The sequence below is a fragment of the Macrotis lagotis genome, chromosome 8 (assembly GCF_037893015.1).
Source record: "Macrotis lagotis isolate mMagLag1 chromosome 8, bilby.v1.9.chrom.fasta, whole genome shotgun sequence".
Classification (NCBI taxonomy): Eukaryota; Metazoa; Chordata; class Mammalia; order Peramelemorphia; family Peramelidae; genus Macrotis; species Macrotis lagotis.
In genome coordinates this window covers 139,546,582-139,573,504 of record NC_133665.1, presented here as the reverse complement: position 1 = coordinate 139,573,504, position 26,923 = coordinate 139,546,582, and the positions used below count along the sequence as shown (strand labels likewise).

The 26,923-nt window shown below is 45.5% G+C and overlaps 1 protein-coding gene across 1 annotated transcript in view; it reads right to left on the bottom strand.

Moving 5' to 3' along the window:
- The window catches only part of PLXND1 (plexin D1), a 200,049-nt gene that overhangs the window by 45,082 nt on the left and 128,044 nt on the right, over positions 1–26,923 (bottom strand). Inside the window, exons 12-22 of the mRNA XM_074198509.1 lie at positions 23,761–23,915; positions 21,398–21,549; positions 19,789–19,888; positions 17,451–17,590; positions 15,953–16,120; positions 13,446–13,536; positions 12,285–12,548; positions 9,970–10,119; positions 2,105–2,219; positions 590–697; positions 25–137 (exon numbers count right to left, since the gene is read on the bottom strand). Of these exons, the coding sequence (XP_074054610.1) occupies positions 25–137; positions 590–697; positions 2,105–2,219; positions 9,970–10,119; positions 12,285–12,548; positions 13,446–13,536; positions 15,953–16,120; positions 17,451–17,590; positions 19,789–19,888; positions 21,398–21,549; positions 23,761–23,915 (1,556 nt within the window). The remainder of the gene's footprint in view (positions 1–24; positions 138–589; positions 698–2,104; positions 2,220–9,969; positions 10,120–12,284; positions 12,549–13,445; positions 13,537–15,952; positions 16,121–17,450; positions 17,591–19,788; positions 19,889–21,397; positions 21,550–23,760; positions 23,916–26,923) is intronic.

Here is a 26,923-nt window from a genome sequence, read left to right as displayed (position 1 = left end):
CTTCCAAACAGAGGAGCTTCTGACCTTGGGGAAGAAAGTACGCGTCACAAAGTGTTTGTATTCCAGGAAGGGAATGCCTTGGCTTCGGTTCAGCTCCTTGGTCAGGTCGGTCATGTCTGTCTGCAATTCAGCAAAGCCTGTTGATCAGGAAGCCCAGGAGAGACATAAGACATATGCTCTCTTGTAATGATTTCATCCTCCCCAACCAGGGCTGTCTAAGGAGTCTTCCCACCCAATGCCTCCAGAACTGAAGGGCCACCTGGGTTAGGGAAGCTCATTTCCCCAGGAATGATACAATCAGGGACCCATAGTCTTTATAGGTATTCCAGGTTTGGTACTAGCCAGATCTTGGGCAGGAAGTTACCTATTGTACTATTATCATTTTCTTAAATCATCTGGAATTCTAGACCTGAAAAGAACTTTAGGGATTATCCAGTCTGATTCCTTCATTTAAAGATGAGGTCACTTGCCCAAGGTCATGCAATAAACAAAGGGCAGAGGTCTATCTAGAACCCAGGTCTCTTCACTTCCAGACCATTGTCTTCCCATTACACCCTTGCCTGGAGTCCACCTGCTCATTCTCTATCACCTTTGCGGATTTCTTCACGGATCTGGGACTCCATTTCTTCCATTTGCAGTAAGGTTTTCTGCCAGTATCGCTCAGCTCTGCGGCTCTTGGTACAGAAAACAAACAACCCTTGGGGGAAGAGGAGGAAGGAAGATTGGGGTCAGCCAGGAGTCTCTGGCTACTTGTTCTGTGATCCTTTGCATGGAGCCTGAGACCCTTCGCTAACAAGTCTCATCTATCATAAGGACTTGGGCATGGGAAGGGGGAATTCCTCTTTCCACAGAGAAGCTGGCTGGACACATTAAAATAATCATCACCATCTCCTTCCTATTCATTCTTAGAGGTCCTTCTCAAGTCTTTAGGGTCACCCCAGTCCAGGTTGATCTCCACTTTAATTCAGATTCACCATGCCAGTCGCTTAATCAATATAGATGATCTGGTATGGTTATTTCTGTGTTTGTAGTTGTGTGTGTGTGTGTGTGTGTGTGTGTGTGTGTGTGTGTGTGTGTGTGTGTGTGGTCTCAGTATGACTGTTGGCTCCTTGAGGTAGAGATTATGTCTTTTTTTTGGCAGGGGGCAAGATTTTAAAATATTTATTGAAAACCATGTCTTCATCGATCAATCAACAAGAATTTAGGAGTTGTGCTAAATGGTAGAGATATGTAGAAAGACCAAAACACAAGACAGTCCCTTGCCCTCAAGGAGCTTACACTCTAATGGAGGAGACAACATGGATGTAAACAGGTGTAGAGAAGATCCATGGAGAAGAGTGGAAGAGAAGATCCATGGAGAGGAGTGGAACAGAATCTTGGAGGGAAAAGCTCTTGTGGCTGGGGGAGGTGGACAGGAAATGAGAAATTAGGAAGGGTCAATTTGGGGCAATAGTTAACATTCTGTTCAGATTGAAGCAATGTATGGGGGATGGGAGATGGCGCTGCTCAGAAACTGGCAGAACTTGCTATAAAGGTTAATTCCCTTGAGAGCAGTCATCCACCTAGCAACTCTGAGGAATTCTGCCACACTTATTCTAGGAAATAAAGGCTGTTAGGTCACACAACTCTTCTCGAGTATTTGATATTGGTTCTTCTATTTCTCCTCCAGCACAAAGAAGGCTATCCATAAATATTTGCTGAGTGACAGCATAATGTAAAGAAAAAATATTTCATTTCACTCTCCCAGAAAATTCATTTTCCCTATGACACTGTTTGCACCATGAACCTGCTCATGAGCCACCAGTGATTCCCTATCGTCCCCAGAAGAAAGTCAAAAGTCTTTTTCCTGGCACCCCAAAGTATTTTACCATTGAGACCTAGTTATCCATCTAATCACATGTTACAACTATTTTCGAGCCCTACAATCTTGAGCTGAGGTAAAGGTGAGCTGAGGAGAGGGCTGTGTGAATCAATGGGACATGCAACTATGCCGTGTGAGGGAGTGAGGGACGGTGTAAGGTTCAGGCAGCATTGAGGGATGGTGGGGGTCCCAATCTGCCCAGTCCTGATCCCCTCCCCAGCATGAAATGGGCTTCCTTCTTACCCACAATGGACAGGAGGAGCAGGATGCTGCAGATGACAACAGACACGGTGATGGCAGTTTCGCTCCCACCCAGCTGCAGGGTGGCAATGGTCTGGTTGAAATTCCCAACTTGGATCTGAACAGAGAGAGAGGAAGGAAATATGAGAACCCCACAGCCGTAGGAAGGGGGGGATGGGAAGAGCCTGGATCACATTAACCCCAGGTGGGAAGCCTGCCTAGGGTATGTGGGGCTCCCATGCAATGTTCAATCAGAGAATCTGAAAGCTGAAAGAATCACAGGGCCCTTGGGTAATCTGTGAAGCCTTGGGAGATCCTTTCTCAGAATAATATTTCTCAATGCATAAAATACCTAGGATTACAAAGGAAACTTGTAATATAATTGTAATATAATTATCAAAATATTTTTTTTAAAAGTTCATAGACTCTAGGTTATGAACCCTTGTTCTAGTCCAACCTCTTCTATTCTAGGGGAGGTTCAGAGAGGGGGAGCGAATTGAGTGAAGATACAGCAAAGAGAGGAGAAGGCAGGGTTAAAACTCAAGCCTCCTGACTTCCCAGCCATATCTTTTTTGATATATCAGGATATTGTTCCTTCTCATCCATCCAAATCCTTCCTATCTCTCCTAGGAGCCTTTCCAAAATGCTTTGCATCCATGATCTCTTTGATACTCAAAACAAATATTGGAAGGAGGCAAGGCAATGGTTTGGGGGTGGGTGAGTTGGGTGGGGTGCAGGCTTTGGTCTAGTCCTATGACTGTCAGTCAAGGGAGTGACTGAAAGGGAGCTACACTCGTTCTATCAATGTAGAATGAGAAGCTTCTACTTTGCGACCTCTAGGGCTCTTTAAAAATTATTTTATTCTCTTTTCAGATGTGAAATCTCCTCCTCCAAGTCTAACCTCTGTCAGCCTCCATAGGGAGGCTCAGTCAGTGGACAGAGTTGAAAGGAGTTTCCAAAATCACCCAAGTCAACTTATTTTGTAGATGAGGAAGAAGTGACTTGTCCAAGATCACCGTTAAGGTTGAGAATCTTTGAGGAAGGCAGTGCCAAGTGCTTTAGAAAAGGAGCATCCATGGTATACATGTTTTCTCTGCCCCATTAGACTGCAAACTCTCTAGGGGGAGGGATTGTTTAATTTTGTCCCTGAATTCTCCCAGAGCTTAACAGAGCACCTGGCCCATAGGAAGTGATTAATAGCTTGTGTTGGCTCACTCACTAACAAGCATATGTATGTTCCCAGGTTCCTTAACTACCCATCGCCTAGAGTTCCCCTGATGCTGGGGGGTTGAGTGTGTGTTCACTTGTGAGATCTGGGTCCAAGGTATGTTTGGGATAGAGCATAGAGAGGTTATTGAGTGAAACAACAGGATATTATAAGGAGAGAACGGAACATGCCTCTGTTGACTATATGCTGTTGTTTGTCCTTCCTTCATGAAGGTGATGCCGTGACTTGCAAGTGAATTGCACTGAAGTGAGGGAGGGCTGTGCAAAGTCACCAGGAGGGAAGAAGCGAGTATAAGGAGGAAAGGACTAATTCTGTCTGTAAAGAATGTCAGATAGAAAGGGTATTTGGGAGTGGATCCGAGGAGCTCATTGTTCAGAAGTGTGTTTCTAGGGCCAGGTGGTGTGATGCCTGCCTATGTAGGCTGACTGGAGAGATGTTGGGATACTGGGCAACATTATGAAACTTAAATATCCAAATGGCTCAGTCCCCTGCTTCTCTCTCTCTCTCTCTCTCTCTCTCTCTCTCTCTCTCTCTCTCTCTCTCTCTCGGTAAGGCAATGAGGTTAAGGTCCACAGCTAGGTAATTATTAAGTGTCTGAGGTCTAATTTGAACTCAGGTCCTCCTGACCAGGGTCACAGTTCTATCCACTGTGCCACCTAGCCACCCCCCCCCCCACTGGTCTCTAAGAAAAGAAAGTACTTGTGGAAATTTGGTTAATATTACTGTAAATGTATATCTTATATAGGATTATTTGCTGCCTCAGGAAGGAGGAAAGGAAGGAAAGGAGAAAAATTTGAAGCTCAAAAATCTCACAAAAATGAATGTTTAAAATTATCTTTACATGTAGTTGTAAATAAAATAAAATAAAATACTATCAAGAAAAGAAAGTACTTGGGGGGGGATTAATAGACCCAGAGGCTATGGGTGAGACTGTATGGGTCTATGTCAGAAGCATCAGAGGTGGGATCCCCACTCAAAGCCTCTGAAATCTAAATCCACTCTTACCCTTTTGGAGGCTATAGTTAGGATTTCATGGTTAGAGGGAAAGCGTGGTGATGAGGAACTCTCTCTAGCAATGTTGACTGGTGCTTCTTTTGTCACTTAGGGCCTTGTTCCTGGGACATGATGAGCCTTAGACCTCCAGTCCTGGAGAGGGAATTCTGACCTTTGGAAAGATTGGGGCGGGTGGGGGGGGGGAAGGCAAGGGACACTAAATCTGGCAACTGGATCCAAGCCTTCTAGTCAAGGGCTCTGCCTGCGTTCTTGGGAAAACAGTCACTGAAGCAGCTCCTTGTCTGTGACTTGCTGGGACAGCTTTCCAGATAGGAGCTGATTCACTCACTCTCCTGCAGGGACTAGACTATTCCCCAGGCTCCCTTAGTCACTCCATAGCTCTGCAGAAATGCTGCACCCTGTTTCCTTCTCCAAGAAGCAAATTGATTCAGGAAGGCTGGAGAGATTAGGGCTGGCCAGCCACAGGTAGGAGCCCATTTCCCCCAATTCCTGAAGACTCCCATCTTCTTTTTTCAAGCCATGCCTCTTTCCTGATCCCCCCCTGACTCTCGTCAGTTTTCCCTGAGCTCTATCTTGTTGGATGCCCACACCAATTATTACCCAAAGCACTCTTCATCTGGTGGCACTTAGCATAATCAAGCTCTAATTATTTAAAGGAGGGTCATTCCATCCACATCTTTCATTTTACAGAGGAGGAAACGCAAAGCAAAGTCTCTGGGTCAGTTAGAAGCAGAATCCAAAAGGAGAACCCAGGTCTCCTGCCTTCCGCTACACTCTCTAAGCAGGTCACTAACTTCTTCAATCAAATGCATTTAAAATTTTTTTATTTAATGCAATGGGGTTAAGTGACTTGCCCAAGATCACACAGCTAGGCAATTATTAAAGTGTCTGAGGGCAGATTTGAACTCAGGTCCTCCTGACTCCAGGGCTGATGCTCTATCCACTGCACCACCTAGCTGACCCAGGTCACTAACTTCTTGGGGGCATGGGCCAGATTTTATTTTTTCCTCTTGGAAGTCGAAAGAATACAAGATTTAGAGTTAAGGGAGCAAGATTCAGGACTCAGCTCAAACAATCAATCAATCAACATTTATTAAGCACCTACTATGTACTAAGCCACACTTGCTAAGCCACTTACTAAAGAGACAACCTGAGACAAGTTACTTCTCCTCTCTTAAATTTCAGTCACATCAGCCTTTCAAATACCAGAATAATAATAGTTGACATTTACAGAGCTTGAACGTTTCCAAAATGAGACATAGAACACACACACACACACACACACACACACACACACACACACACACACACAGACATCTACACTTCACAACAACCCTGTGAGCTTGGGGGCAATTATTATCTCCATTCTACAGATAAGGAAACAGTTTCAAAAGAAGTACCTAAGGCAGGATTTGAACCCAGGGCTCTTTGAGCCCAGTACTCCATCTTTCCTGATTCTCTAAGAATAGTGCTTGTATTACCTTACAGGTCTGTACAGAGGATGCTTGCATCTTGTAAGTATTACAGTTAAAGAAGTGATTTTTTTTTAATGCTTACTCCCATAGTACAGGGCTTGGTGAGGAAGGAGAAGGTCCTGCTCCTGACTGGTCAGTAGTGTTGGACTTCATTGTGATCACTGCCAGGAAGAAGGAAGACTTAGGTGGGGCTGGGGAGCAGGGGGTGTATATGCTCTCCCCATTTCCAGAGACAGGGAAATCATGGGAGAGGGGCAGATGTGGGGGAAAAGAGAGTGAATTTTCTTTTGGACCTGCTGAGGTATTCAGATGTTTGAGATGCATCCAGAGCATCTCTCCATTTCCAGTAAGGGTCCCTACAGCACCCACACACCTACACACACCTGTCTGTACCCAGGCTTGTTCAACTGCTACCTAGAAACTGGCTCCTAGCTCCAACTGGCTCCTGGCTCTGGCCCCAGTATGGGAGACAATGCAAAAACAGAGCCTGGGAGTCATACTGTGTGCTCCAGAGCTGTGCTTTGGAGGAAAAGTCAGGCATCATAGAAGGGTGCTTCTGAGGTTCTGCTTCCCATCTCCCCCCACCCCCAACCCATCCTCCTCACTGTGCAGAGCCAAGGGTGATGAGAACTAACGCTTGGATCTTGGCTCTAGAGAGGGACCCTCAATGTGGTAAGCCTGGGTTGGTTCTACATAGGCTCACACACTGAGACCCCAACCAGTGAACCAGAACAAGAATAACCCTTATTTATATAGTATTTCGTTTGATTTTTGTCTCATTTGATGTTTCACAACAACCCTCTGATTTACTATAATGATTCTCATTTTATAGAGGAAGAAATTGAGGTTTAGAGAGATTAAGAGACTTGCCCAAGCTAATAAATACTGGAGACAGGACTTGAATATGAGTCTTCATGATTTCAAGTCCAGTTCTGTAGTGCTTTGTTTCTCAAGGTCCAAGGCTTTCCTAATAATAAAGTTTGGTTTGTCATTAATTATCAAGTCTAACTTCTAAAGCAAGCTTTCAAGCAAGGGTTGCCAAACTTGGAATTAGGAAACCAGCTTTGTTGTCATCTAATAAGTCCGATGGCTGAATTACTCTTAAGCCTCAAGTTTTCCACATCTGTAAAATGGGCATATCAACTCTAATCACCTCACAGAATTGTTATGAGGGTCTGACATAATGTACATAAAATGATTTGGAAATTCTAATATGCTTATCTATGTCCTCTACCAAGCTGCTTTAGTTTTTGCAAGGCTATGGGGTAAGTGTCTTGCCCTATGTATTAAATGTCTGAGGTCAGATTTGGACTTAGGTCCTCCTGACTCCGGGCTCTATCTTACTGTGCCACCTAGGTGACCCCCCTCATTATTGACCTCCAATTCTTCAATCATGAGTCACACCCTGATCTCCAACCCTCAAAAGACTTCTCTTTCTCTCCTCTTCGTCTTTCTCTTCTTTTTCCTCTTCCTCCTCCATTTCCCTCCCTTCCTCTCCTCTTCTCTTTCTATTCAGGAGTCCTTTTGGCAAGTCCCGCAGAGCCTTCTCAGACTCAGTTTTAACATACCAAACAAAACAAATAGGATTCCAGAGGTAATCAATTATATTGGAATACCGTATTCACAACATCTCAATAAACAAAGTCAGAGGTTAAGCACCCTGTGTCTATACTATAGCTCTTGCTGATCTCACCCATATCTACACTGCCAGCTTACTCAGATGATTCTCTGATCTATATATCCAGCTCTCATCTCCTGAACTCTCTCACTAGCTAGCCATCATCACTTAGATTTCCCATCAGCCTCTCAAATACAACATTCCCCAAAGGAAATTGGTCTTCTTTCTTCTTCTGTCAACCCCCTCCCCCATCTCCTCCCCACCCCGCTGGTCACTGGGTCCCCAGCCTCACCACTATTCTTGGCTCATCGCTCCCCTCCCACACTCCAGTACCAATTAGTCGCCAAGCCCCCTTGATCCGAAGCTACCTCTCACATCTGTTCACTTCTTCCCACTCACAGCTCTCATCACCTCTTGTCCGGACCATTGCAATCACCTCCTAATTGGTCTCCTGGCTTCAAGGAGCTCCTTTCTCCAATCAATTGTCTGCCCAGCTGCTGAAATCATTTTCTTTCTAAGGCCTCTGGGCCGACTGTGTCACTACTCTGAACAAAAACTTTATACAGTTCTCTCATGTCTTAAAGAGGAAAGAAAATCTCCTCAGTCTGACATTTAATGCCCTCCTCAGTCTGGCTCCAATTTACCTGTCCAGTTTTATTGCACATCATCACTCTCTCTCACTTCCTCTCTCTTCCAGCCACAGTGGACTACCTGGCCTTCCCCCAACTCAATCCCTTCTCTCCAATTTCTATACATCCACCCGAATCATCTCTTAGACCTCAGCATGCCCTCCCGCCTTGCCTCTGCCTCCTAGAATCCTCGTCTTCCCTTCAAGGTTCAGTGCAGGTGATGCATCTTTGTTTCATCCTCTCTCCCCGGACCTAATAGTATAGCTACAGAATCTTTCCTAGGAAAGTAAGCCCCCTGTGAGCAGATACGGTTTTCCTTTCTCGTCTTTGCATTTTCTGGATTCCCTTTTAAACACGGTTGCAGTTGTGGAGTCATTACAATCTGTCTGATTCTCTATGATCCCATTTGGGGTATTCTTGGCAGAGATACTAGAGTAGTTTGCTATTTCCTTTTCCAGTTCATTTTACAGATGAGGAAACTGAGGCAAACAAGGTTAGGTGTCTTGCCCAAGGTTACATGGTTAGGATGTGTCTGAGGCTAGATCTGAACTCCAGGAGTGCCAACTAATTGCCCTTGCCTACAGTAGGTGCTTATTAAACCCTTGCTTACTACCCAATGATGAGGATGGTAAAAATCATTTTCAGTTCCATTATGGGTAAATTTTGGCCACGTGGCTTCACCACTTTGAGGCCTCAGTCTCATCTATAAAATGAGGACTTTGGAATGGATGGCCTTTAAAATCCCCTTCTGATTCTAAAATCAAGGTTTTCTTTGATCCTAAAACAGCCCTATGAGGCATATGAGGTTGATTGTAGGATTTAGAGAGCTTTAGAGATAATCTAAACCAACACTTTTCTTTTGAAGATGAAGACAGTGAGTCCCAGAGAGAAGAGACAACCTTCCTGAATTCATACAGCTATCAACTAATCATAAGGTTCACAAAGGACTTCATATACTATCTCATTTGATCCTCACACTGCTTAGTATACTATTATTCTTCTCATTTTACAGATGAGGGTAGGTTCTGAGAGCAGTTAAGTGCCTTGCCCAGGGTCACACTAGTAAGTATCTGAGGAAGAATTTGAACTCAGGTCTTTTTGACTCCCTATCCAGTTCTCCCTCCATTGTGTCACTTAACTAAGATTTTTAACCCAAAAGATCTTCTTTTGTTTAAATGCAAATTTTCTGACTTCAAATCCTGTTCTTTCCACTAAACTGGGTACCCCTTTTTATACAAAAAAAGACAACTGAGGCACTGAGCTTTAAAATACCCTTTCAAGGTCACAGAAGGAATTTATAAGTGGGCAAAGAGGGAGAAGAGGAAGAAGGTCTCAGGTTCTGTTCACAGGGAGGTGTCATGGCACCTGATGGAACTATGTGAGCGTCGAGGGAAGGGGACACCAGCGATTCTCCACACCGATAACAACCAAACAATACAAATAATACAAAGAATAGGAACTTTCTCTCTCTCTCTCTCTCTCTCTCTCTCTCTCTCTCTCTCTCTCTCTCTCTCCCTCTCTGTCTCTCTCTCTCTGTCTCTCTGTCCATTTCTGTCTGTCTGTCTGTCTCCTCTTCTGTCTGCTTCAGTAGGCCCACTCAGTGTCCACTGGACCCTTCTCTTCATCCCTAAGATGACCAATGGGGAAACCCCAGCCATACCATAACACCCCAGATGGCATTATATCCCAGGGGAAAGAGACAACTCATGTATTTTGGGGGTCCAGTAGGGCATCAAAGCCCCTCCTGGAAATGTTGGGGTCAGGGTTTTTCATGAGAGGTCCAGGATGAGGAGGGGACATTTGGTCTATCTCTACCTTTGGTAGGCAGATACCAATCTCATAATCCAACCCTCCCCATTGCATAGCACGGTCTCCCATTTCTCTCCTAGGTCAAGGGGCCTCACCGTGATGGGCAGGTGCCCCTCTGAGGTGCTCAGGGACTCGTTGACTGAGCAGTGAATAACTCTGTCCGAGACAATCTGGATCTCACAGGAAATCTGGCCAACCTTCACTTGATATTCGTGACACTCCAGACCCAGGTTGTCATGTTCTTTCTGATTTGAAGAAGGAAGAAGAGAGGGAGAGGGAGAGGGAGAGGGAGAGGGAGAGGGAGAGGGAGAGGGAGAGGGAGAGGGAGAGGGAGAGGGAGAGGGAGAGGGAGGTGAGTCACAAATATCCAGAAATATCCAGACAAATAACTCTATTTGGAGGGAGACTATAAGTAAAGTATCACAACATTAGCCAGCCACAGGCTCATAATTTTTAGTGTTATCAGAACAGGAAATAAGGACTGACCTTTCATTGATATATGGCACTTTTCAAGGAAGATATCACTTTGAACTTTTTATGTTTAAATTCAATAATAGATGCTAACTAAATTGTATTAAACAAATATGGTGAAACTTTATTTAAAGATGGAAAAATCATTCTTAGTTCATTGACCATACATAACCGAGGAAGGGGGCTAGGTGGGCTCAAGGGCGCATAGTTGGCCTAGAGCACTGAGAGGGTAAGGGACTTGAGCAGGGTCACACAATTCAGAATGTGTCTCAGGTAGGACCTGAATACATCTTCCCAGCTCCAGAGTCAGCTCTCCAACTATGATATTGTATTCTTTCTTGGTGCTATAGAGATTTAAAAAACCATAGGGTCACCAATAAGATAAGAAGGGATTTTAGAGATGTCTAGTCTAATCCCTTAATTTATAAGGAAAATGAGGTTCATGGAGAGGAAGTAAGTCACCCTTGGAACTGAGGGAAACTTCACCTTATCCAATCCCTGCTTTCCAAGATGAAAGGCATTATTGTACCATGGATTTATGTGACTTTTCCAAGGTTCTTACTATTTAGGGGGCAGGGCTAGTCCCACAAGGTAGGGTCTCCTGACTTGGGAAACAATAGAAAGCATGAGCTGCCTCTACAGTTAGAGAAGCTGAATTCAAATCCTGTATGATAATTACTGCCTGTGTGTCAGTCACTTAGCCCCTTAGCCCCTGGGTCTCAGTTCTCTGATCTATAAAATGAGGAAGGTTGTACTAGATGGCCTCTGCAGTCCCATGTAGCCCTAGATCTATAATCTTAGAATTTTGCTGAGTCCCAGGCCCCATTAGGCCTTGCTCTCTGAGCCCCCACCCCGGAGTGAGGGGACCCAATCCCTGAGTCAAACCAAAAGCAATTTAGAGGCCTCCCTCTTCCCTGCTCCCCTCAGGGCCACCATCTGCCTATTTTTTCTTCTCTCGGATTTTGCTCTGTTTTTGACCTCTTGGCCAGGTGGGTTAAGGGTGGCAAAATAATACCCTTGTCCTCCCCTTATGGCAAAGAACCAAGAACCCTGCTTGTTGGACTTGGACTGGCTGAGGAGTAACCAGGCTTGGGGGGGGGGGCAGCAAGGAGTGCTGGCTTCCTTATTAGAACTGATTCTGTCTCCTGTTCGTGTGGCCTTGGAGAATTCCTTGGCTTTTTTGCCCTGGCCAGCTGGCACCAATGTGGGCACAGCATTTGTGAAGGGTGAGGGCAGTTCCCATAATGGATCTCTGTTTCTGGTCCCGGGTGGGGTGCCTGTGAAGGTCAACTGCATAGATAGGTGTGCCAGGGTAGCCGTGGATCCCAGAAGATGCCCTCAACCTCCAGGGGATGCTCCTTAGGACTGTTTCTGAGGGCCACATAGTCACCCTTAACCCAACTGCAGCCTGACTCTTGGTTCAGTCGAATCCCTGGCCTCAGAGAATTGACTCTAACCCCAGGCTGGTCAGAGGATAAATCTATGCCATCTGTTCTCTAGGAGGGCCAACCAAGAGAGCGTGGCCATCCCTGCTGTGGAGCATGTGTCTTGCCAAGGGGAGGCAGAGCATTGTTCTGTTAGAGGAGGCAAACAACTCTGCAGGCCCCAGGAGTCCTGGGGGCAGAACTGAGGATTCTGGGGGTCTCAAAGGGGGTTACTGTTCTGGCAAACTGATGGTGTGGTTGCTAGTCTCCATCTGTGGCTGAATATTTCAGGCTTTGGAATCTTTAAAAGGATGACAGGGTCATCAATGGGGAGCCTGAAAGGATCCTGAAAGTCCAAGAACTGAAAAGAAAACTGAGGTCTAAGAAGGAAATGAGTTGTCCGATATCCCAGTTAAATTCAGGGTTCTCTCTGCCACCTGCAGCCTTCCCTCCCTCCCAATGACCACTCCTAGGTCACTCTCCCTTCCGTCCCTGTAAGTCGCACTGTTGCTCACATGGATGACCAGGGTGAGAGGCTCCCCTGGGTGGTGTTTAATCCATTTCTCCCTCTTGGCAGTGGAGAACTGGGGGTCAGGCAGATAGTCCAGGTTGAATCTGCTACTGGGGAGCATATTCTTAGGCTCTCCAGGGTCTTCCATGGCCACCTGCTCATCCTCGTAGGGTTGCCCATTGATGAAAAAGTTCACGGGTGCCGACTTGTTGGCTGTGGCACTAGGGGAGGGGCAGGTGATTAGGGTAGAATTAAGAACCTTGCAGAGCTGGAGGAGAGAAAGAAACAGGTCAATATTTTGGTGAGGCTAGGAAGAGTTGGGGGAGGGGCGGCTTGGTGGCACAGTGGATAGAGCACCGGCCCTGGCGTCAGGAGGACCTGAGGTCAAATCCAGCCTCAGACAATAATTACCTAGCTGTGTGACCTTGGGTAAGTCACTTAACCCTAATGCCTTGCAAATCCACCCCCCCCCAAACCAACCAACCAAACAAAAAGAGTTGGGGAAGAGGTACAGACAGAGAGACAAAGACTGGGAGACCTGCAGAGGCAGAGAAAGGTAGACAGGCACAAGGATAGAGACACAGAGAGACACAGAGAAAGGCAGAAGGAAAAAAAACACATAGAAACACACAGAGATACACACATAGAGACACCAAGACAGAGAAAAAGGAATATTAAAGCAGATAATAGAAATACAGATCAAAAGGATGAGATAGGGACCAAGAGGAAGAGGAGAAGGCCCAGGATCTGCAGCTTTGGCTGCCCTGAATCAGAGATAAGATGAGAAGGCTGTCTTTGGAGTGGGCAAGATGGATCCCAGCAGAGAATATTAATCACACCCGTTTGTCTCTCAGGGGCTCCATCACCCCTCTTTAGGGTACCATCCCCATCCCCCACACTGAGGAGGATGAGGGAACCATCTTCACTCAGCTCACACTGAAAGCTGCCTGGTTTTTCTCACACTTCCTCCTTGATGAGAAAAACTCATTCTCCATCTGTCCCTTCTCTTCTCCCCCTCCCCCTCCCCCTCCCCTGCCTCATCACTGTGCTCCTGGGATCTGCGTCTCAGGCTCCTCTTGTCCATGGTCTCCCCCATTCTCATCCCATTTCTGACCTTGCTCCCATCCACCCCAACATCTCTCACTTTCTGGTCATGTTGACTCACCGTCTGCTCCTTGCCAATGTGATTCACCATCATGGACACATTCTGGACCATGTCGAACCGACTACCCTCCACAGTGATGGTCCTTCCTCCACTGAGCAAAGAGAGAGCAGAGTTTGACAGGTGGGGATGATCCGACAGGAACGGTGCAGGAGTGGGGATGAGATGGGGCAGGGTAGGGAAGTATGGTGGCATCCCAGCTTTACAATGAATGACAGTGCTGCCTAATGCATAGGGAATTGAGCTTCAAATAAGAAAGACCTAGCTTATCCTGTCTCTGACACTTACTTGGAAGTATGACCCTGGGTCAGCCACTTAGCTTCTCTTTGGTTAGGCTGCTGTATTTAGAGTCAGGAAGAACTGACCTCAGATACTTAGCTGGGTGACTCTGGCAAGTCACTTAATCTCTGCCTCAGTTTCCTGATCTGTAAAATGAGGGTATTAGACAATGATGTGTGAGGTTTCTTCCAGCTCTAAATCTATGACCATATATGCTGACCTGGGGTTTGTCAAGTTAGGTGTATTGGCGAGGGGAGAAATAAATAGGGTGCCAAGGTTGCCCTGCCCAAGGGCTGCTGTCCATGAGGCAGGGCTAGGCAGGGAGACCCAGCAGCCAAGCCATTGCAGTGACTATTGGGCTTTCTATGTGTTTGGGAGCTTATCTATTCATGATCCAATTCTCTTCCCACCCCTGTGATGGCCAACTGTCCAAGCCCTCCAGAGGAATCACCTGGCATGGACTTGGTACATATCTGACATCTACTAAAATTTCTATATGTCTCCTCTGAAAGAATGTAAGCTCAAAGGCAGAGACTGTTTTGTGGTTGTTCTTGTATCCATAGGAACTAGCAAAAGATCTGGCACAAAGAAGGTGCTTAATAAATGCTTATTTCTAGCCTGATTGAACCATGTGTGAGAAGCTGGCCTATTCCCTACTTTACAGATGATAGAATTGAAGGTCAGAATAGAGTGACTTGCCTGAGGCTGCCAAGGAGTTAGTAGCAAAGACGTCTTCCCTTTCTCCCTTATTCTCTTCTTCCCTCCCTCTTTCTCTCCCTGTCTCCCCCGTTCTCTCTCTGTATCTCCAACCCTACCTATCTCCTTCTCTTCCCTGTCTCTGATTCTCTTTCCCTCCCTCTGTTTCTCCATCTCCATCTATGTTTTTCTTTCCCTCCCTCTGTTTCTCCATCTCCATCTGTTTCTTTGTCTCCTTCCCTCTGCCTCTGTGCCTGTGTCTCTCTCTTTCCCTCCCTCTGTCTCTTGATCTCTAATTCTTTTTTTCCCTCTCTCCTTCCTTCCCTTTGCCTCTCCATCTCTATCCATCTCTTTTTCTCTCTCCCTCTTCCCTGTCTCTCTCCTTCTCTTCCTTCTTCTGTTTCTCCATCTCAATGTGTCTCTTTCTCTCCTCTCTGTATCTCTCTGTCTCTCTCTCCCTCTCTTTCCATCTCATGTCTCTCTCCCTCCTTTTTACACGTTTGACTTTCTTTTTCACTCTTTTACTCCATCTCATGTCTTTCTTTCCCTCCCTGTCTCTCTCTCCTTCTCTCCCTGTTTTCCCATCTCCTCTGTCTCGCTCCCTCCCTTTTCCCTGTCTCTGACTCTCTTCGTTCCTTCACTGTTTCTCTATCTCCATCTCCTTCTCTCCTTGCCTGTGTCTCTCTGTCCCCCTACCGTGTGTGTCTCTCTTTCTCTCCATCTTCATCTCTCTTTCCTTCCCTCTGCCTTTCTGTGCCTGTTTCTCTTTCCCTCCCTGTCTCTTGATTTCCATTTCTTTCTCTTTTTCTCTCTTCATTCTCTCCTTTCCTCCCTCTGCCTCTCCATCTCAATCTGCCTCTTTCTCTTCTTCCCTCTCTATCTCTGCCTGTCTGTCAGTCTTTCTCTCCCTGTCTTTCCACTTCACCTGTCTCTCTCCCTGTCTTTCCCTGTCTCTGACTCTTCCTTCCTTCTTTAGTTTGTTTCTCCATCTCCATCTCTGTCTCGCTCTCTCTCCTCCCCTCTGTCTCTCTCTGTCCCCAGCTCTCTTTCCCTCCATTTCTCCATCTCTCTTCCTTTTTCTGACTCTTTCTTTCTCACAAGTTTTACTTTAGGGACTCCTCTGTCACATAGGCTTTGCCACTTCTATTCTCAGAGGGTCACCCAGGAAAATCAAGAGGGGCCTGATCTACCCGGCACTTAGCTCTGCCTGGCACCTAGCTCTGCCTGAGTGTGAGCCCCGGCCTCTTGGCTGCAGGTGGGCTTCATGACTCCTTCAGCCCGGGCTTTCCCTGCCTCCCCTTCTCTCTCCACAAGGCATAGGGTTAAGGTGACTGGCTTAACATTTTCTGGGCATGTTGGCACCATTGAATTTTAATACTCCTCAGCTGCACTGATTCTTTGACAGAGCATCTTCTGAGATCAGAGCTGGTAATTATGTGATGCAAATTGATGCTGGCAGGATAAAAATGAAATGGTTGGGGGGGAGGGAGGTCATGGGTTGAGGAAGGCTGGGGGGAGGGGGAGGGGGTGCTCACCTGACCGGGCTCTTTCTGGGACTGATGGCCGTGATGATGGGATCCCTCATGTAGTCAAAGGTGATGTTGCTGCTTATGCAGGATTTGTTCTCAAAGTGTACACAGACACGGACAGTGGCCAGCAGCTCTCCTCTTGGCATGGTGCAGGTGATGGTGCTGTCCGTGCGGCTGTGGGAGAGACCAGGGCTACTGAATGAGCTCTGGGCAGAGCTGGCTGACATGCTACCGACTATCGTCTGCTCTCTCCTGATTCCCAGGGACCAACCTGATCCAGCCTAGGGAGAGCTACTGAATCTGGTGCGAAGAGGGGGCCATGATTGGGGTAGCATTGGGAAAGCAACAGGATTCCCCACCTGCTTTCCTCCCTCTTCGTCACCTTAGACACCATCATCTCAATCCTTTCCTCCTATTCCTCATCTTAGACGCCATCATCTCATACCTAGGATTCTCTAATTAGAGTCTCCAGATCTGCTCTCTCCCATTGAACCATCCTGCTCATGCCACCACCAAATTAATATTCCCAAGATTCCTTTTTGTTCTGTGAATTTCTAGTATGAAAGTCTCACTGGTGGTCCAATGACTACTACATCCAACCCGACCATTTAAGATTCTCCCCAATATGACCCCATCTTATCTATTCAACCTTCTCCTTCCTTCTCTCTCACTTGATTCAGGTTAGGTTTCCCTCTAACTTCCAGTACATTCTAAGGTCTACCTCTCTTCATTGCCTTAATTCTAACTCATCCAAATCCTACCCAGTTTGTGTTCTTCCTCTTCTTCTATGAAGCCTTCTCAGACTACCTCAATCTCCAATGTCTCTCCTCTTGAACCCTAAGGGCACTTCTCCCCCATACCAGACCATTTTTTGGACCTGATTGCAAGTTGCTAGGTCTTCCTAAGCGCCTAGCCAGCATGATGCTCTGAATCATACTGTGGTCATACAGAAGCAGATCTCAGCTTCTGGACTATAAGTTTCTTGAGGGCAGGCCCTGTATTTTCTTTTTTCCTGTCTCCTAAACACACAAAGCACAGGGAATGAAATATGAGAGATGTTCAATGAAGACTTGGTGATTAACTGAAGGCCATTGGGGAGAATGTCGGTGCTTAATGAATATTTATTAGGTGAGTGAGTTAATGACTGAATGAATACAGGGGATCTCAAAATGCTTTGTATATTCATAATCAGTCTTTTCTAGCTCAGAAAGCATACCCCAGGAACAGGTTAAAGGGTAATGTTTTTGAAGTGCAGGAAATTTCCATCATTAATTCTGTATGGGTTGCACCCCAGTGGATGGAGCTGTCTAGTTTATGGTCTGGCATATTCACTGAAATCCCCTTCTTTAAAAAGTCCTTGAAGGAGTCATGGGCTCAAACTTGCTGCCAGTAGTATCCTATCCAATGGCTTACAAGGAAATTCAGTCTCCTACCCAACTTGGATTCAGACGCCTCCTCTGAGATCACCCAGCCCTGTCCAACCCACCTTAGTCCCAACACTTACACAAGATTCAAACACTCTTTGGTGCCATTGACCAGGACCTGAAGTTCAGATCCAACTCCAAGATCACTCCCTCGGATAGTCACTTTGGTGCCTCCAGCCTTTGGACCAACATCTGGCTCCATGGAATAAACAACTGGAAGCTAATTAGGAGAGAAAGAAAAGGGGAAGGAACAGGAAGGATGAGGATGGGGAAAGGGAAGGGAAGAAGAGAACAAGGATTGTAGGAATTCAGTGAGGAGGAAGCAATGAGAGAAGAGTGCACAGAATAAGAAAGAGGGAGGAAGAGGAGAGGAAAGTGAGGGAAAGGGGGAGAGAGAGAGAGAGAGAGAGAGAGAGAGAGAGAGAGAGAGAGAGAGAGAGAGAGAACAATCATGAAAAAGAAAGAAAAAGGGATGTGAAGAAAACAGGAGAGGCAAGCAAGAATATCAAAAAGAGGGAGAAATATAGAAGAAAAGAAAGAGATGTGGGAAGGGGAGAAGGGAGACAAAGGTAGGGAATGAGAAAGAAAAGAGCAATGTTAAAGAGAAAAAAGGCAGAATAAAAAAGAACAGGAGAGAAGAGGGGAAAATGAACACAGGAGAAGAAAGAGAGGAGAGGGGAGAAGAAAGAGGAAAGGAAAGAAAAGGAAAAGGAAGAGAGGAAAGGAGGCGAGGAGAGAAGAAGAAAGAGGCGAGAAGGAAAAAGAAAAAGAGAAAGAAGAGAAGCAAAAGGGAGAAACAGAAAGGGATAAGAGGAGAGAAAACATTCTTATCTACTAGACTTAGTCATACCTCTTGCCAATTTCTCAGTTAATATGAGAACAACTCCCAACTTTCCTTTCTCCAGTCTTTGGTTTATTTTTGGGCTTTGCCTCCACCTTTCTTCAGGAGCATGAAGGATTTCTCAGGTGAAGCTTCCTTCCCTGACTGCTCCAGGGAAGTCTTCACTCTCCCTGCCTTTCTCGCCCTTGCTGACTCCTGACAGTCTGCCCCACACACTGGCACCAGATTGCAGAGGGCTCTCCCCTCTGTGCCAATCAGGTCAGAGCCCTGTTCTAATGGTGCACACAAAGGGCATAAATCTCCTCTTGCCTTCTTCTGGAATGGTTTTCTGCTGCTAACCCACGGCTCCCTAGCTAGACCCCAAGCTCCTTCAGGATAGGTACTACTAGGCCTCCTCTTCCCTTTCCTTCCCACCTCCTCTCCCTGCTATCATAGACAGCACTAAGCACAGGTATGAAAACCCCACCTGTCAGTAAACCTTGGTTAAAGATTAGAAGATTATTTTCCAAAGGGGGAATATCAGTGTTCCCCATGAGATGTTTTTCTGAGGCCTCAGTTTCTTCTTCTGTCAAGTGAGGAGGTTAAACTCAACGTCATCTGAGATCCTTCTACTTTTGCCATTCTCAGAGTCTTTGACATCTCACCCTGAATTAGCCCAGGGATAGACCACATCACCCCCCCCCCCCATCTGAGGACCAGCCTAGAGGCTCAACATTGGGTGGGGCTGGGGTCATGAATGTTTTGGCCATAATCATTCCCCAAGAGCAGGTTCTTATTAGCGGCAGGGTCAGGGACTTCATTGGTAGAATCAGTAACTACAACCCTGAACTCAGCGGGGATACCCCTCCTCCATGAAACCTTTCTCAATTTCCCTGATTGTTAGAGATCTCTCTAGTCTCAAAGCATCTCATTCTTTCTTATTCATTGGTTTATGTGTTGTATCCCATCTCTTCACTTCATCTTTAGAATATAAGTTTCTTGAAAGCAAGGTCTATTCTTTTTCATTTTATGATAGGATCAGAGATTTGGATTCCTTGACTCCATAGAGCCTTTTAAGTTCAATATTCTCATTTTACAGAGAGGCTCATAGATGTGACTTCACATACCCAGGGTCATATATCCAATTGAGGGAACTGAAGCAAACAAGGTAGAGTGACTTACTCAGGGTCACACAGCCAATGTGTGTCAGAGGCAGAACCTGAAACTGTATCATTTTGACTCTTAATGAATGTTGAATTTATTTAAATCTTAGAATTATTGAAATATTTTAAGCAGTGGACCACACAGTCTCATTGGCATCCAATTTACTGATAGAATAAATGGTTAAGGGCCAAAGGGTTAAGTCAACGAGAGTCTCATCTTTTTGCCTGCTCTACACCTTCAGAAACCTGGAACCAGGAAGGAGAAATGAAATGACATCCCCTTTCCCATATCCTACCATCCCATTATCAAATGAGATAATGTTTATCTGGCACACATTTTTTCTTCCCTTCTCCCTTTCTCAGAACATCTTGGTTAGAGATATGCATGGCAGGACCTTGTGGGATAGGCATTGGATCATCCAGGAAGACTCTTACCACATAGGAATAGCGTTCCCTTGACTTCCCCTCCTTGCTCACATTAACTGTTACGACATCAGAAAAGGGGTTAGGCGATGGGCCAGTCCAGCAAACGATCCTGATGAAAAGAAGAAGCCAATAAGGAAGGGTAAGAAGCATCTCCTTTGGAATCCCAATCAGTCCAAAGGGAGAAGATGCTATTGTAGCTGAACAATTGTTTCTCTCCTCAGTTCCACTTGCTTCCCCTGGAATAATAGAGGGTGATGTGGGGTCTCCAGGCTCCCAGACACCACCAAAGGGACCAGAGGTGATGGACACAAACAGGGTGGTGGGTAATGACAAATAACAAGGTTGACCATTGTGGCTGCACAAAAAGTCACTGCTGAGTCCATAACTTATCTGGGGCTGGGAGGTACACAGGTCTGACACTCCCCAGTCCTGGCCTCAGTTCCCACTGATCTTGATTCCGCATTATAATTGCTTGGCCAGGAAGAGGTACGTATTCTATCATCTTAAGCCAAATCCAGTTCCTACAAAGATAGAATTGGTGGCTATAGAAATGCCAGTCTCTCTGTTGCCATCTGCCACACCCACCTAAACATCTTGTTTATCTCCCACTTAGCCTATATTTTTGCTCCAGCTCATCATCTTACATGGAATGTCTTCTTCCAAGAAAATCCTACCTAACCATCAAGGCCTAGCTCCAATAGCACCTCCTCCATGAAGCGTCCCTTGGTCACTCCATCCCTGACTAATCTCATCCTTCTCTGACCTGCAGTAACTTCCTGTCCACACCAGACCTTTTGCTACTTGGGTAGGATAAACACCTGGAAAGGATCTTCAAGAAAACCTAAGTCCAGGCTTTTGTTTTAAGAACTAGAAACTGAGACCCAGAGAAAGAAGAAATTTGTTTAAGGGAATAAGCAGCAGAGTCAAGATTTGAACCCAGGTTCATTGCCTCCAAATAGAATGCTCATTGCATGATAAATTGCTGCACTTCTTGGACCCCCAATTAGTCTGTATCTTCCTTGAGAGCAAGGACCATCTTGGGCTTAAAGATACAGAACCTTGGAGGTGATATCTAGTTCAACCTTCTCATTTTACGGATGAGGAAATTGAGACCTGGGGAGGTGAAATGTCATCCAGGTATTAAGTATCAGAGGCTAGATTTGACTCAAAGTCCTCTGACTCCAGAGATAATGCATTTCCCCTTTAAGCATCTCTTGTCTTCCCCGCCACTCCTACCCTTTAACGTCCAGGCACAAGACTGGACTCATAGTAGGCATTTTATAAATAAATACTTGTTGAATTTCCCCAGGAAGCCCTAAGTGAGTAGTTAAAGAGTTTTTCCATGCCAGCCACAATATTCTGTAACAGAAGGAGCATTGCCCTGGAATTCAGGAAGCCTGGGTTCCCTGCCTCTCTTTGACAATTTGGTGTGTGATTCTGGAAGAGGGACTTCTTTCTGGTCCTCAATTTCCTCATCTGATGGGGTGAGTGATTGATCAATATACTAGGTGGTCCCAAATTCCTTCCAGCTCCACCATCTAGGATTTGCAAGGGTGAGATAGGAGGACCAGTGTCTGAGACCATCAGCCCCCCCCCCCCCCGCCCGCCCTGTACTCACTCCTCAGAGACGACATATCTGCTCTGGAGGGGTTCGCAGGCCACGCCACCGATCCAGGTGCTGTGAGCTACTTCGCTGAATCTACGACCCAGGTTCTTCCCACGGATAGTCAGAAGGGTCCCCCCTTCCAGGGGGCCACTCAGGGGCTCGATCTGCCAGGGACACCAAGTGAACAGAATGATGAAGTTTTGAGCAGTTGCCAAGGCAGGGAATGGGGGAATGGGGAAATGGGGCTGGGGTCAGGAAGGTCTGGGATGCACAGGTCACAGGGTCGATGATTGTGACAGACGCAGAGAAAGGACTTAAATAATTAGCAAAATGCCTGTGTATTCACTCCTCTTCCATCAGTCTGTGAAGGAGGGAGCAGTATTGCTATTAACCTGAGGCAGCTGAGGGCCAGAGAGAAGTGACCTGTCCAGGGTCAAAGAGCTGGTGGCTTTCTGATGCAGAATTGGAAGCCCACATTCTGGACCACAAGTAGAACACTCCATCCCGAGTCCCAGGTTGCCTTTCTTTTTGCAATTTTTTTTGCAAGGCAGTGGGTTTAAGTGACTTGCCCAAGGCCACACAGCCAGGTAATGATTAAGTGTCTGAGGTTGGGGATTGTCTTTCTCTATGTGAGACCTAGAGGTAAGCTCCTTGAGGGCAGGACTATCTTGGTCTCTTGTTGTCTCCCCACACCTAGCACATGTGGCATACAGTAGGTGCTTCATAAATATATAGTGAATGAATGAGTATATACATTTATTGTATGTGTACATAAAGACCCTATATCCACTAAGAGAATATAAGCCTCTTGAGGGTAGGGATAGTTGCATTTTGGCCTTTGTAGCCCACATAATAGATGTTTAATGCATTTCTGTTGAGTGATTGATCAATCTACAGGAATGGCTTGCATTGCAGGAATTTATCGATTTTGCAAATATACCAGAAAAATTGTGTGTGAAGATATAGATGCACAAATGTACCAGGGCATCATAAGACTCAGATCTGGAAGGGGATGTATGTTAAAGACAAGAAGACCAATGAACCATAGGTAGGTTGCGATAGAGTGGACCCAAAAGTCCACCTAATTCCATCTTCTTTTTAACAAATTCTCTAAAGTTAAATTTTATTTTCCCAATTATCAAACATTTCTTTTTCTCTCTATTCTACCTTTTCACATCTAAAAATAAAAGACCCTAAATCCTTATAAAAAGCAGAGTCAAATAAAATAAATTCTCATGTTGGCCACACCCGCAAAGGAGTCTTATCCTGCATCTTGGTTCTGTCTCCTTTGACAGAAGGTGAGCAGTAGACTTTCTCAGGGCTCTTCTGGAATCATGACCTGCCCCACCCCACCCCAGCCCCATTATAGGGAAGAGGAATGTGATACAAAGAGAAATGAAATGATTTGCTTAACGGGATGTAGGGGGTTTTCTACTTCAGAGTAGTATAGAGATTTGAGGATTTTCAAAGTGTTTTAAGTATGACAATTCATCTGATCTTCACAACAAGTCTATGTGGTAGAGGCTATTTTTATTTGCACTCTACAGATAAGGAAACTGAGGTACATATAGGTATGGGTGAATGTGGGAGAATGTATGTGTGTGTATATGTGAGAGACAGAGATAAAGAGATCATAGAGAGACAGAGAAACAGAATTAAGAGACAAAGAGACATAAAGAGAGACATAGAGAGAGAGAGATGCACAGAAACACAAAGAGAGACAGAGGACACACAGAGAGAGAAAGAGAGAGACTCCCGCACACATACACAGAGACCAAGGCAGAGGCAGAGACAGAAACAGAGAAAAACAAAGACAGAGAGAAAAAGAGATGGAGAGGGAGACAGAGAGACACTTGCTCAGGGTAACAAAGCTAGGAGGTGTCTGAGGCAGGATGTGAACTCAGGTTTTCTTAACTACAAGTCCAACACTTTATCTACTGTGCTATCTACCTGTCTACACTTTTTAAAAAGCAGTTTGAGGGGACAGCTAGGTGGTGCAGCGGATAGAGCACTGGCCTTGGAGTCAGGAGTACCTGAGTTCACATCCAGCCTCAGACACTAAATAATTACCTAGCTGTGTGGCCTTGGGCAAGCCATTTAACCCCATTTGCCTTGCAAAAACCTAAAAAAAAGGGGAAAAAAAAAGCAGTTTGGGAATTTAAATCTAGGTCCTTTGACTTCAAATCTAGTATTTTTCTTATAAATTAAAGTATCAGGATATTCTGTGTGTATATGTGTGGGTAAGAATGTGCAGAAGTGTGTCTGTGGTGTGTGTGGTGTAGTATGGTGTACATGTATGTATGTGTGGTATATGATCATGTGTGTATGGGGGAATGTGTATGAGCATGTGCACATGCATGAGTACCTCCACTCACCTTCCTGATCTCTGGGGCAGGGCAGATGGCAATGCCTGGCTGGGGCTGGTGGTTCAGCCGGCAGCCGTCGTTCCAGATGCATCGGTGACCCAGGTCCTCTCTGCCCATACACTGGGAACAGTCTGTGCTCCCCATGGCGCAGTTGTAGACCTCCACTGTAGCGGGAAAGACGAGGTTGAGTCCAAGGCCCACAGTCTCCCCTCCCAGCCCCAAATCAGTCCTTGCCCCCAGCCACCATTCATCTGCATGAGCTACAGGCATGCTACACACTGTCTGAATCAGAGGGACCTTGGCTCTGTGCCTCAAGACTTCCCAGAAGAGCTGGGCATTCATTCCCACCGAAATATAATTTAGCACTTTGGGGAGAAAAAAGGAGCAATCTGGTCAATCTTTGTTGCATTTTTCAAATTCTTAGCATCTGTATGGGAATCTCTGTGGCTCCCTCCATCCTGCTAGCTGGGAGATCACGCCAAGGGGCTGCCTCTCAGGCTCTCCCTGGCGGCAGCTGCCTCAGTTCCTCTACTTCAGCTCCTATGCTGCTCCCTGGCTTCTTTGGCTCTCTAGGCTCTTCCCACAGCCCTGCTATTGAACAATGGGAATCTTTTAAGCCCCCTCCCCATGTTCTCTATTGATCCAGCTTTATTGCTCTATGGGCTGTTCTCATAGATGATGCTCCCCCATTCCTGGGATGCTCTGCCTTCTCACCTCTATCTCTTAACTTCTCTGGATTCCTTCCATAGGACCTAACTCAACTCTGATCTTCTGGAGGTCTTTTCCTGTCCATCCACCCCTCTGTCCTTAATGCCCACTAAATCACTAGAAAAACTTTACAAAACGAACTGTTGATTGTCTGATTCTCAGTAAGTGGATGATCCACCATCATGGAAAGTGTTCGAATCCCCCAAATGTCCACAGCCTCCAATCTCCTCATGGAAGAAAGGGGAACCCAACAAATCCACACAGGTTGCCCTGATGAGATGGCTTTGCCTTCAGTCTGGACTGAATTCTTGGTGACCATTAAATAAGCCTTCCAAGACTTCAAATAGATCTAGTTAGAAGGAATTTCAAAGACCTCCCTAATCTAGTGTCACAGATGAGTAAATTGAAACCCAGGGAAGTTAGTCACAAAGGTAATAAGTGTCACAGACAGGCTTTGAGGTCAAGTCTTCTGACTCCAAATCCAGGGCTCTCTCCGCTTTTCTACGGTGCTTCTGTAATTCATTGGTATTTGGCTACTGCTAACTCTCATTAACCAGATTATTTCCCCCACTATTCAGCTTTTAGAGGAAAGAGGAAAATAACAATAAAAGCCGGCAGATTTCTGTGACTCATTCAAAAGAATGACTTCCAGGGCATATCTTGGATCCAACCCAACACTAAATCTCTTCTCCATATCCCTTGCCCATCTTGGGCAGAGAGAATGGAAGATGTTCATGTTGGAGCCCCATCAATAAAGTTAGATGCCATCAGGGTCAGAAGACTCTGCTGACTAAGGCAGGGATAAAGACTCAGGCATTTTAGAAAATCTGGCTCTTCTTCTTCCTCCCACACCCGAACTGTTGGCATTCCCCAAAGTTCACTACTTAGCCTTCTGTTCTCGCTTGCTAAGAGATTATATTCTCCACTCTCACAGTTTCAACTATCACTTCTAGATGAATGATTCCCAAGCCTAGATCTCCAGGTCTGGCCTCTCCCCCTGAGCTTCAGACTTTTTATTTCCAATGGTACTTCTGCATATATATCCATCTGTACCTCAAACTCCATATGGTCCAAACCAAACTCATTGATAGACTGGAGAGATGGCAGCTGTATATGGGGCTGGACAGGGCTCACAGCTGCCCTGAATTACCTTCTGGGCCATCAGAAAATATCAGGGCTTTCTTTTGATCTCATCACTAATGGATTAGAAATTTGATTCTGGTGACAGAGGTATTGTAAGCAGAGTTTATATGGGCAGAGAACAGAGATTTTGTGAGGAAGCAAAGAGAGAGAAATGTGCACAAGTTATCAGGACCAGTGGGGGCATTGGAGAAGTGTGAGTCAGAGTAGAGGAAATGTTTTGGGGGTTGATCTTTGGATAATTAGAAGGAAGGTTTTGAGCCCCCAGGCTTTAAAACTGAAGAACCACAAATTTAGAAGTTTAAGGGACCTTAAAATAATCTCATCCAGGTCCATCACTTTACAGATGATGTCAAATGATGTATGGGTTCACAAGTAAAAAATGCAGAGGTAAAAGGAAACTTTATGGGCATGAAGTTAACTTCATCATTTTATAGATGAGGGAAGTGAAGCCCAGACATGTTGTAAATTGCCCAAGATCATACAGGTGGTCTTCGGTAAACATCTTCTTAAGCACCTAAGCTCCTCGAGGATAGGAACTGTTTCCTTTTAATCTCTGGAATTCTGTCTCTCAATATAGTCTTTGGCACTTCATAAATGCTTGTTTATTAGTTGACTGATAGTCCCACTATCCTGGTCAGACTTCATTTGGAGTCTGGTTTGTACATTTTTAAGAGGCACAATGACAAATTCAAACAAATTTGGAGGATGGTGATGGAAAGCATGATGACCCATTGAAAGCTTGGATGAGAGAAGACTTCCAGGGGACATGGTCATTAGACAAGTCACATGGAAGATAGAATCACAATCAATGGATAGCAATTATAGGCAAGCAGATTTCTCATTACAGGCATCCAGGTGGCACAGTCAAAGCATCGGCCCTGGAGTCAGGAAGACCTGAATTCAAATTTGACCTAATTGTGTAACTCTAGGAAAGTCACTTAACTCTGTTTGTCTCAGTTTCCTTATTTGTACAATGAGTTGGAGAAAGCACAATAATCTTTGACAAGAAAACCCCAAATGAGATCATGAAGAGTTGGACACTACTGAGTGACAAAATATTTTCCATTTCTGTAAGGAATCTCCATCAATCTGAGTTGTTCACTGTAGAATGGGCTGCTTGGTAGAATAATGATTTTACTATTATTAGAGAGATTCAAGTAGGGGCTGGACTCTACCTGTAGGGGAGAATGTTGAGGGGATAATAGCATTGGGAAATCAACAAGATGATCTTTCTGGATTTTTCCAATTCTGAGATTGGGAGGGGGACTTTAGGTCACCCTCAGTTATGCAGCAAAACTCAAATAGCTAGAATATCCTCGGG